Source organism: Zea mays, chromosome 7, assembly GCF_902167145.1.
Source record: "Zea mays cultivar B73 chromosome 7, Zm-B73-REFERENCE-NAM-5.0, whole genome shotgun sequence".
Classification (NCBI taxonomy): Eukaryota; Viridiplantae; Streptophyta; class Magnoliopsida; order Poales; family Poaceae; genus Zea; species Zea mays.
Window position 1 is genome coordinate 168,877,909 of NC_050102.1, and position 11,429 is coordinate 168,889,337.

General features: G+C 47.4%; 1 protein-coding gene across 2 annotated transcripts; it reads left to right on the top strand.

The window, feature by feature from the left end:
- Positions 1–281: 281 nt before the first annotated feature.
- Positions 282–5,769, top strand: LOC100279323 (putative RING/FYVE/PHD zinc finger family protein). Of its 2 annotated transcripts, none has more exons than XM_008653081.4 (10): positions 282–1,273; positions 1,492–1,578; positions 1,678–1,809; positions 2,604–2,738; positions 3,189–3,254; positions 3,507–3,617; positions 4,208–4,300; positions 5,135–5,162; positions 5,256–5,326; positions 5,430–5,769. In XM_008653081.4, exons 1-10 carry the CDS (start codon positions 449–451, stop codon positions 5,505–5,507), a joined length of 1,626 nt encoding a protein of 541 aa, XP_008651303.1. In that variant the 5' UTR covers positions 282–448; the 3' UTR covers positions 5,508–5,769. The 2 variants fall into 2 exon arrangements, with proteins under 2 accessions (XP_008651303.1, NP_001385969.1); NM_001399040.1 differs by having other exon boundaries at positions 348–1,273; positions 5,132–5,162; positions 5,430–5,761.
- Positions 5,770–11,429: the final 5,660 nt, after the last annotated feature.

Consider the following 11,429-nt stretch of genomic DNA (forward strand, 5'->3'; position numbering starts at 1 on the left):
TCAAAGGTCCCCGTGTTTGTAGAGGCCCAGCGATAACTAAACCGGGCCTTTCACAAACTCAGCCCATTAGCCCAGTTGGGTCCACGCGCTAACCTGCCGTGTCAGACGAGCAGTCACGACGACGCAGCAGGCGAACTCCCGCGAAAAGCGAGACTGAATCCATCACAAATACATCACCGCCGTCCACTCCAACCCGCCGGACAAATCAGACGGTGACCGCGCTCAGCACGCTCCAAAAGGAGAGAAAAAAACGATATGAAAACCAACACGTCAACCTCTCCTTCCCGAAGCAACCCCACCGTTCCACCCCCTTTTCTGCCTTCCTTTCCCCGTGCAACAAACGCAAACGCGACCTAACGAATCGAATCAAATTCGCCGTCCACCTCGTCGGCGTCGGCGCACCGGCCTCGAGCCCAGCCCCCCGTCCGAGTCCGATCAGCCACCAGAGATGCAGCACGGGAGCGGCGACTACGCCTCCTCCGCCCCCTCCGGCCACTACTACCAGCACCAGTACGCGGCCCCCGGCTCGAACCCCTATCCAATCGCCACGGACGCCACGGCGCCGGGGGCAGTGTCGGGGGGCTACGCCCCCGCGCCGTCCTACTCTCTCGGCGGCGGCTACCCTGACCAGCCGCCCTCCGCCCCGGTCTACTCGCAGGCACCCTCTGCCCCGGCCTACTCGCAGGCACCCTCCGCTCCGGCCTACACGCAGCCGCCGCCCCAGCCCCAGCACGCCCCCGGATACTCGCCTTACAACACCAATCTCAACACCTACCCGACAGAGGCGTATTATACCTACACGCCGCCGTCCACCCAGACCGCGGCCCCACCGCCTGCGGAGGCCAACTCCCCGGCGCTGCCCTACGACGCCCCGTACTACGGGGGTGGGTACCAGCCGCCGGCCGCGGGGTACGACAACGATGATTACCTGAACGAGGGTGCCTACGCTTACAGCGCCGGCGGTGGCTCGGAGCCGTACGGGGCGCGCGGCACGGCCCCTGCGCGGTCGGGATCCGCGCTGTTTGATGACTATGGGCGGTCTATCAGTGCCCCATCTGATGACTATGGGCGGTCGATCAGTGCCCCATCTGGATGGGAGGAGCAGCAGCCGTGGGGCAGTGGCGGCGGTGGCGGAGGTAGTGGGAGCTATGGGGTGATCGCAAAGGCCCTTCCAAAGGCGGAAACGCGTGAGGATGCGAGTGGTGGTGCACAGAAGTTTCGGGTTAAGCTGCTGCCAGAGGGTGCTGGGAACTCTACTGACGTGCTTTGCCAGGTACAATAGCTGTAAGATTGATGAAATTATGCATCATAGGCAAAATTTGTTTGAAGATTGGGAGGTCTTGATTATATTATCCTAGGGTTCACTAATTTTCCTTTGGAATTCTTGTAATTCGTTGAAGCTACATTAGTATTTGTTTTTTATAAATTATTATAATAAATAAATGCAACTGTCATTTTGGTACATGAAATGTCTTGATGGTGGTGTTGCAGATTGGTCTAGATGGAATTCGCATGCTTGATCCGAGTACAAGCAGGACCCTGAGGATTTATCCACTCGATTCACTGACAAGATGGGAGGTGGGTTGTGCAATTTTTTTTTATGCAGACTGATATCTGTATCTTTGTAGAACAAATTCACAGTTTTTATATTAATGTTTCTTTGCGCTGCTTATTTAGGTTTTGGATGCAACTATATTTGCATTCTGGGCGAAGACATCAGTGGATATTGAACCAAAGAGAATTAGGCTGAAGTCAAGCAGTTATACTTCAAATACTATGCTTGACACTGTAACAGCAGCAACAGTGCAGGTATTGCAGCAACACTGTTTTTCCTGTCCCTCATAGTATTTAGCCTCATGTTTTTCTACTAAAAATAGAATTTCTTCTGTGATGATGCCTTAGTTTCTTTGCATGCGCGCGCGTGTGTATTGCTTCTGGTCTTATTTGTCTTTGTCTTTGCTTCATATCTGAACTAAGCTGTAATGAGAAGCCAGAAGATTTAATCCTATCTGCTAGCATGCATCAGTTTGAAGATAGTACTTCATCTAGTCCAGCATGCTTAGGGTCATGCACATATATACTTAGTAAGGAGTTCATGCATTAGTTTGTTTACCCCTATTGATTATGGATTGTATAAACTTATATATCTCATCAATACACAAAGTAATCAATAGGAACAGTTGTTAGGAGAGAAACAAAAACACAAATAGTTTCGGAATTAACTTGTATAAGGCTGGAGGTAGTTTAAATAAAATATGACTTGTATACTATAGTTTTCCACTTTGCTAAATGTGAGACATAACACATAACCTGTAAAAGGCCATGTTAATTTATTCTATCTCATTGTTTACTTGGTTTCAACCCCATTCTTTTGTTATTTCATAACTTGGGCATCAGATGGTACTTAATCTTTTTCTATAGAAACCTTGATATTTTTATTAATGTAATTTTCACCACAAATATAGGCTGCAGAAAAAAAATAAATTGTTTACCTGGTGGTATATTTTGTTCAGTGGATTGTTTATGCGTGCAATGCTTTAAGCAATCTTGCCTTTTGGATTAGTTGAGCACCACTTCCTAACTTTGTGCTCTTGTATGACTAGTTTAAGGAGATAGGTGCAGATGCAAGAAGCAGAGGAGCAATAGAAACTGGCAAACCCTTGGTACAATCAAATGAGAAAAAGAAAGGTTTTGATTGGATGTTTACAAAACCTGTTGATGAAGTGAAAGACCATTGGGTATGCTGAGCTGTATTATGCATTGACAACTTTTAACTTAATATGCTTTGACTAATTATATTTTGGTTTAACATAATATGCATTGGCTACTTTTTAATGTTCTTGAAACCATTTTGGTTTAAGCTATTTCATCACCTATATTGCTTGCATGTTATTTTTTATAAGAACATCTACTTCCCTGCTACGGCTGGATGGATATAGTTGGCTATCTGCATTTTCTAGCCTTTCATTGAATATTTTTCATTTGTGCTTCAGTTCTATCATTTATATGTTAATATGTCAGTGTTATTGATCTTATTCCAAGTTCTTGACAACATTTGTTATATCGTATCGCCCTTCATAATCTTATGATTATTTTTCTTCACTTGTCTCTTACTCTCTTATGTTTAATTTTCTTCACTTGTAATTTTTTTAAGTTTCTGCATTTCATTTAATTTTGTACCCTTATAGGTCCCAGATGAGGTTGCCAAGAAATGCCACTCGTGCGCTGTTGATTTTAGCCCTTTCAATCGCAGGGTAATCTATATAGCATATTTGTCTTTGTATTCATTATCTAAAGGGCATACCCAGTGCCGAAGGCTCCTACATTAGTAGGGTCTAGGAAGGGGATAAATCGAGTCAAGTCTTTCTCCTGCAAATGCGGAGAAACTGCTTTGAACCCGCGACCTGGTGACTCAGTGAAACAACTTTCACCACAGCACCAGGTCTGCCCTTCTTAATGCCTTGAGTTAAAATTTTAATTCTTTGAGATGGGTTCCTTCCTTGCAGCATCATTGTCGGAACTGTGGTGAAATCTTTTGTGACAAATGCAGCCAGGGAAGGATTGCTCTGACGGCTGAGGATAATGCTCCACTTGTCCGAGTTTGTGATAGATGCATGGTAGGTTCTGCTACTCAATTGTTACTTATTATTTCTTTATTCTTACATTGACTGGAATTACTTTACTTCATTGTTTAATTTTATCGTTAGCTCTTTGCTTCAACTCCAATTTTATGAGTACCAGCTTTGTTGAAACAAGATTATCCAGTAGTTGCCAGTTCAGTCATCACTTCTTTGTTGCTTGCTGTTTGGAACCAGGATTACACTGTTAGGACTAGTTTGGGAACCCTATTTTCCCAAGGGATTTTCATTTTTCCAAGGGAAATTAGTTCATTTTCCCTTGGGAAAATGGTGTTCCCAAACTAGCCCTTATATATGTAGCTTGCCTTGCTGATTTTTTTCGTAATATTACTTCAGAGTGGGCCCACACGATATCTAAGGTTATTTGGTCGTTGCAGTTCTCTGTCTAACTATTATTTCATATTTTTTGTTAATGTATTTCTGGTTTGTTAGTACTGACTTAAATACATCTTGGCTATATCTATATTTATGGTCAGTAGTTTCTGATAGTTCATGGAAACTATGAATTATGATTTTTCGTTGGTGAAGTTGCTATGCCATGTGTTCATAGTAGTTCTTATGCCGTACAGGCTGAGGTCACTCAAAGGCTTAGCATTGCTAAGGATGTTGCCAACAGATCTGCAACTGTTCAAAGTCATGAAGATCTTGCAAGAAAACTGAAGGTAATATACTGTTTTTTTCCTGTCATATATTCATTTAAGTGGCTGTGCACTTGAATTAATTGTGCATGCTTGGTTTGAAACCGAGTTATGAAAGTTTGGTCGCATTCATTATATTTAGCATGCACTCTATTTTAAAAAATGTTAGGTGTATTAAAATTAAAAAAAACATAGTAAAGCTTGACTTGACCTTGACCATCATTCTGTCAAAAACTCAAAATATATGTATGGTTAGTGCAAAAAATATGCATCAATAGGTTTGTACTTCCACACATAATTGATTATATATTATAAAAGGAACTAATGGCCAAATACACCTTCAAATATTTTCTGAAATGCTAATACGCCTTATAAAAAATATGTGGGGAGTATTTGGTTCAGTGCCTGGAATGTGGCAGGATTTCATTTCTTATTGATGTGTGCTATATAATCTTTTGGCAAAGCATGAACAAATTGTGGATGACCAATTTCAGAACAGAATTAAGTTTTCTACATTTTGTGAGTTCTTATACAGGGTAAAAGTAGGCTCTAAAGCACCAAAGAGGTCGGTACAAGCAGTGCCAAATTTCTCTGATGATGGTTGATTATATTGCTGTTATAATGCTCGTTGTATTGAAAGATATTATGATGTTTCCAGACGTTTAACTAATTTACCTGCAAGTTTCATGTCATTTTGATTCAAGAACTAAATTAGTCAAGTTACAATTGAGAAGTAAATCGCACATCATTTTGGTTATTCACAAGGCAAATGGAAACAAGACAGTCATAAGGCTGTAATAATATACAAATTGTTTTTAGATATCTATGATTCTAACAAAGTTATGTTGTAATTAGGAGGAAATGGAGAAAAACCGCAAGTCATCAGGTACCTTTTTCTTTCCATAACTCTTGCAAAGTTTCAAATTACATAGACTATGAGTGCATCAGAATTGTGAAATATCTGTTGGAAAATGTCCAGCATCTGGTGGTGGTGCGCCTGGTACCAGAATGAGGGAAGTCGCGTGCCCTACCTGCACAGTCCATCTTCAGGTATGTCAAAAATGTTAATAGCGCCGCATAACACAAATTCTTTATGCTCCTAGTAATTATCCATTTATTATATGCCCTAACTACTGTGGTTGTGGAATTGCAGGTTCAGGTTCCCACATCTGGCTCAGAGACAGTGGAGTGTGGAGTGTGCCAGCATGCCTTCCTTGTCAGCGCCAATTGATACACCGGGGAGAAGATGCATATGCTAAAGAAATTATTCTGTTGACGATTATTCCTTTTTTTATTATGCTGTATACATAATAGGTGTGTGTTCTGTCAGGCCGTACATGTTTCCTTGATTGTGTTGGTGATCACGGTTAGGATATGTTACTTTTTTCCCTGTACATGGGTGGATTCCAATTCGGGAGTATTGCGGTGCTGGGTGTATGCACAGAATATTATACCATTAGATTATACTTGGTAGAGATTGAAGACTATGCTCACGCACGCGTGTCACGTCCGCATTATGCATGCTTGAAGTTTTATCATGCTTCTTCTTTAGTAGTACCTTTGTGCCCCTTCAAAGCCAAAAAGGGGCTCTCTTTTGAAGCAAATTTCGTACAGAACGTGCCCTATGAGCTCTTTGCGGATTGAGGTGCGTGTTTTGCACTATACAAAATGTTGAGCTCTGTCCTGTTTGGAACTTGGGTCATTTTACGACATGGTCGTTGATGGACGTAAACACAATCGGTTTTCAAGAAAAACCAAAGCAATCCCATACCGGAGACAAAAGATGCGATAGTAGGACCAAGCCGGAGCATGCCTGTCAGCATCTTTCTCTATTCATTCAACATCTAAAAAACACCACTTCCCCGTCTCTTTTCCAACCAACAGGATGCAGAAAAAGGGCCATCAAATGATCAAACACAAAGCAGCCACACATTCTCTGCTTTCTAGTGTTCGTTCCATCGAGGCAAGTATCGCAGGGTGGGCAGGGCCTCTAGGATCATCCATGTGACAGCCGTCCATGCACGGGCCCAGCAAACACCCTTGGTGGCTGTACGTTATCCGGGTACGCGCGGGGCGCCCCTCTAAACGTCGCTGTGCCGGCGCCGGCGGTGCGGCATGTTGCTGGCATGATTGGTCGCCATGGACCCTAGCCTAGAAAGCAGCGTCCACGGCGCGCGCCTCGGATAAGCCGCGGCGCAAGCACCATCATCGTGTTCCTGAAAGCGGTTGTATCATGAAGCAGGCCTGCACTGGAATGCCAAGCACGGAGTAGTAACCAGTTCAGTCCGTGCAGGTGCTGTGCGGGCAGACGTTGAAAGACTCGACAGACGAATGACAACTGCACTCTCATGCCTAAAGAAAGCCTACACTCTACGTGCTGTGCTACAGAAACCGGAGCAGGCTCTAGAGGTGGCATGATCCGACGTGATCTGATGAGTGCGTGGAAGCTGCGTGCGCTGCGGCTCCCGGCCGGCTGGCTGGCCGAATCCGGCACGGCAGCGGCGGCGTCAGCCTGACGGATGTCCATGTCGCAGAAGCATGGGCTGAGGTTGCTCGAGTTTCTGCATCTACTCTACTATGCATCTTCCGCTCGCAAAATGCTGTAGCGTCCAGCACGAATTCATCGATCCACGCCAGGTTTCTGCTCCTGATCGATCGTGCTGTCTTTTTGACCGGCAATTTGGCAACGGCCGGACGGTATGATTACTTGCTACCTGACTTTCTTGTCAGTGTTGCCGTGTCAGTAGCCTGTTTTCGCACAATCGGTCTTTGACAGTAGTTATGCTGATGATGGGGGAGATTTCATCATTTCTTGTCAATGAGATTGGTGCTCTATACGAAGTCGCATTTTTTTTGCCACCTGCTTTGAACTCTGAATATTCTTGCAAAAGCATACGACGCAACAAAATAGCAAATAAGAACCGATCGCCTCGGTTATCCTCAGGCGAAGGTTTTTTTGGGGGGCTAGCTAGTCTTGACGTCGAGTTGGATCATACACTAGCTACAACTGAATTGCTTCGATTTGCCACGGACCAAAGAACACAATAGAGATATCACTTACTTGGTGAAAAAAAGGAGAGACCTACGAACAAATCACGATAACCAATCACGCTTACGCGACGAAAAACGGCTGGTTTTCCAATGACGCTTATGTGATGAGAAACAACTAGATTTCGGATAAACTAACAAAGTAATCAGAAGCGGGTCCGGACATTTTAGATTGAGTATTCAAAAATTTAAAAGATTAAAGAAATTAGTGCTCTAACGCTATTTTGTGTAATACATTATTGAAAAATCACTGTAGATCACAAAAACTTAGGTATTCAATGAATACCCATGAAACCACCTGGGCTTGCCTCTGAAATTAATCATCAAAGCTCTTGCATGAGAGAAACCTCTAGGGATGTCAATGGGTTGAGTGGCGCAAAAACCCGTTTGTGGTCGCACCTGAAAGTCTACTTAAACTCACCCGTGGTCGTACCCGCAGGGTGCTATTCTAAACTCGCACTCGAACCCGTAGGATTTCGGTGGGTTTCGGGTCACCCGTGGGTTTTACTCATTATACACTTTTAAAAAATAATTCAATTATAAGCAACTAAGTACCAACAACGTCGGTGTTTTGACCCGATGGTCCTAACCAAGTAGTAGATTTGTGTTGCGTGTCCTTGTCCCGAATGGTTGATGTAAGAAGACAAACAAGGTTTATCCTGGTTCGGGCAAGAGAATGCCCTACATCTAGCGGGGGAGAGATACTTATTGTCGGCATTTCGACCCCGGGGGGTCCCTGGACCGACGAGTAAATTGTCGCCGCGTGCCCCAGCCCAGATGGGTCGGCGCGAGACAGAGCACGAAGGGGGGGAAGGAGACAGGCAAAAGGGGAAACCCGCGGCCTTCGTGTTGTCCTGCGCCCAGGTCGGGTGCGCTTGCAGTAGGGGGTTACAAGCGTCCGCGTGGGAGAGAGCGAGGGGCTTTACGCGTTGGCCTGTCCTCCCGCGCGGCCGACCTTCTCGTACGAGAGCCCTGGACCTTCCTTTTATAAGCGTAAGGAGAGGGCCCAGGTGTACAATGGGGGATGTAGCAGTGTGCTAACATGTCTAGCAGAGAGGAGCTAGAGCCCTAAGTACATGCTGTCGTGGCAGCCGGAGAGGTTTTGGCACCCTGTTCATGTGATGTCGTGGCCGTCGGAGGAGCGCTGGAGCCTTGCGGAAGGACAGTTGTCGGGGCTGTCGAGTTCTTGCTGACGTCTCCTTGCTTCTGTAAGGGGCTAAGAGCTGCCGTCGTCATGGAGCACGCGGGGCGCCATCATTATTTGTTTACCGGGGCGAGCCAGATGGGACGCTGGTCTTGTTCCTCGTAGCCTGAGCTAGCTAGGGGTAGGGTAATGATGGCCCCCCTGTGACGTGGTCGGTCCGAGCCCTGGGTCGGGCGAGGCGGAGGCTCCTCCGAGGTCGAGGTCGAGTCTGTCTTCCGAGGTCAAGGTCGAGTCCGAGCCCCGGGTCAGGCGAGGCGGAGACCGTCGTCCGAGGCCAAGGCTGAGTCCGAGCCCTGGGCTCGGGCGAGGCGGAGTTCGTCGTCTTCCGGAGCCGAGGCTGAGTCCGAGCCCTAGGGTCGGGCGAGGCGGAGTTCGTCGTCTTCCGGAGCCGAGGCTGAGTCCGAGCCCTAAGGTCGGGCGAGGCGGAGTTCGTCGTCTTCCAGAGCCGAGGCTGAGTCCGAGCCCTAGGGTCGGGCGAGGCGGAGTTCGTCGTCTTCCGGAGCCGAGGCGGAGCCTGAGGGCCGGGCCCTGGGGTTGGGCGAGGCGGAGTTTCCTATGGCGCCCGAGGCCAGACTTGGCTGCTGTCAGCCTCACTCTGTCGAGTGGCACAACAGTCGGAGCAACGCAGGCGGCGCTGTCTTCTTGTCAGGTCGGTCAGTGGAGCGGCGAAGTGACTGCGGTCACTTCGGCTCTGTCGACTGAAGAGCGCGCGTCAGGATAAGGTGTCAGGCCATCCTTGCATTAAATGCTCCTGCGATACAGTCGGTTGGCGTGGCGATCTGGCCAAGGTTGCTTCTCTGCGAAGACTGGGCCTCGGGCGAGCCGAAGGTGTGCCTGTTGGTTGAGGGGGCCCTCGGGCGAGACGTGAATCCTCCGGGATCGGCTGCCCTTGCCCGAGGCTGGGCTCAGGCGAGGCGAGATCGTGTCCCTTGAGTGGACCGAGCCTTGACCTTAATCGCACCCATCAGGCCTTTGCAACTTTGTGCTGATGGGGGTTACTAGCTGAGATTAGGAGTCTTGGGGGTACCCCTAATTATGGTCCCCGACACTTATATTCACCTAAGTTCTCGTAGTAGGGGATACAAACAAGTCGAGAGAGGGAGTGAGTCTCAAGTCTCTAAGTATGATTGAGGTGAATGCCAATATCAGGACTAAGATGAGTCGTGAGCCGTGAAGTTGTGAAATCGTTAGGTCGTCAAGTCCCCCATAGAAGGCCCAGAGCTCCTCATTTTATAGTCGCAAGGAGGCCTAGGAGTACATGGGTTGTTGCATTGCTGTTGTGGTCAGAGGAGATGTGTCCGAGTCTTGTAGCGGCATGGCTGACGGGATGGCTCTCGTCCTTGTGTTCGAGCTTTGTAGCGGCATGGCCAGCGGGATGGCTCTCGTCCTTGTGTCCGAGCTCTGTAGCGGCATGGTCGGCGGGATGGCTCTCGTCCTTGTGTTCGTGCCCTATAGTGGCATGGCCGTCGGGATGACCCTCGTTCTTGTGTCGCTTTTGGTTAGGAGAAGGACACCCAATCCCTATAGCATGTTCCTTTATCTGGATAGAGAGTTGAGGCTGGGTTCGGGAACATGGGCATGCGTCCGAGCCCTAGTCTGCACAGAGCGCAGATGAGACGTTTTCCCAAGTGTGTCGAGTCAGAGTGGTTGAAACAGTACTTGGCATGGTCTTTTGTGAGGTTCGCGGGAGAGTAAGTGGCATTTAATGCGCGTGCTCCTCTGCTAGGGCAGTTGGCCAAGGCCGGGCTCGGGCGAGGCAGAGATTTCTCCCAAGGCCGAGGCCGAGACCGAGGCCGAGATTAGATGTAACATGTAGTCTACGTGGTTGAAACCTTGGTGGAGTGGGGGAACAATGCCCCGTATTCTCGCCATGACCATCGTTGTGGGCGGTAACAGTAGATTAGACTGTAGTCGTGTCGTCCTTTATTGACTTTGGCACCCTCAGTGGGGCAGGTGAACGTACGGACACATGTTCTAGGATCGGAGTGGTTGGCCGAAGCGGGTAGCTCTAGGAGCGTCGCCCGAGACGCCCTCGAACAAGTCAGGAATGTGTTGCTTGTCTAGGGTTGTCATCGGACGAGTCGTGACTACGTATCTCGCCCGAGATTGGCCTTGTGTGATTCGTGACTGCGGTTGCCGCCCAGGGTTGGCCTTGGGCGAGTTGCTACTAGGTTCCTCGAACTTTTGTAAGGTTGGGAGTGTGTTTGCTTATGACTCCTTTTTACTCAAACGTTTAGGCACTTTGGAATTATGATCTGGGTATCCCTAATTATGGTACCCGATAGCTATCGACCTAGGATCAGAAATTGATTTGTCTCAAAGATGCAAATAGTAGATTCAGCCACACGTGGCAGTGTGACGAACTTGCAGAATTGAAACCCTGGATTTTTTTCAATCTTGTACTCAGTAGCGGAGGCATAGCCCGGCCAGCCAGGGCACGTGCCCGGGCTTGGGCTGCATGCATTCCACTAAGACTAAATATTTACATTAGTTAATTAGTGTGAATCATCTAGGCCCCTTTAGTAATGTTTTGGTAATTAATGACAACTACTTGTGGACTAACGATTCTTGGAGAAATAAGAATGCAGGGTTGGACCACATAGAACAGGAAATGTTGAAGAGTCATACGCATTGGTTGTGGATCAGATGAAGGCAAAGGTATAATATAGGTTTTACTTTTGCCGGTCTTGAGGAGTTTAGAGAAGATACCTGACCGGATTAGTAGGCTAGATAGCCGTACTATTAAGAGGGGTCAATGACTTAGATCTGTGTAAAACTTAGTGCCTCATAGAGCATCAAGTAGTTGCATTTGCATGAGGACTAACAGCGCTTCTCATTTCGTGAGTTAAAAGTTCATTCAAAAGCATGTTTGAAATTTGAGAAGTCTTGGTCGCGCGGACT

Bases quoted from the DNA above. Each gene is read 5' to 3' on its own strand.
- LOC100279323 (NM_001399040.1), top strand. From the start codon at position 449: ATGCAGCACGGGAGCGGCGACTACGCCTCCTCCGCCCCCTCCGGCCAC. The intron at 1,810-2,603 runs GTATTGCAGCAA...TTGTATGACTAG, and splicing joins TAACAGCAGCAACAGTGCAG to TTTAAGGAGATAGGTGCAGA. The intron at 2,739-3,188 runs GTATGCTGAGCT...GTACCCTTATAG, and splicing joins ATGAAGTGAAAGACCATTGG to GTCCCAGATGAGGTTGCCAA.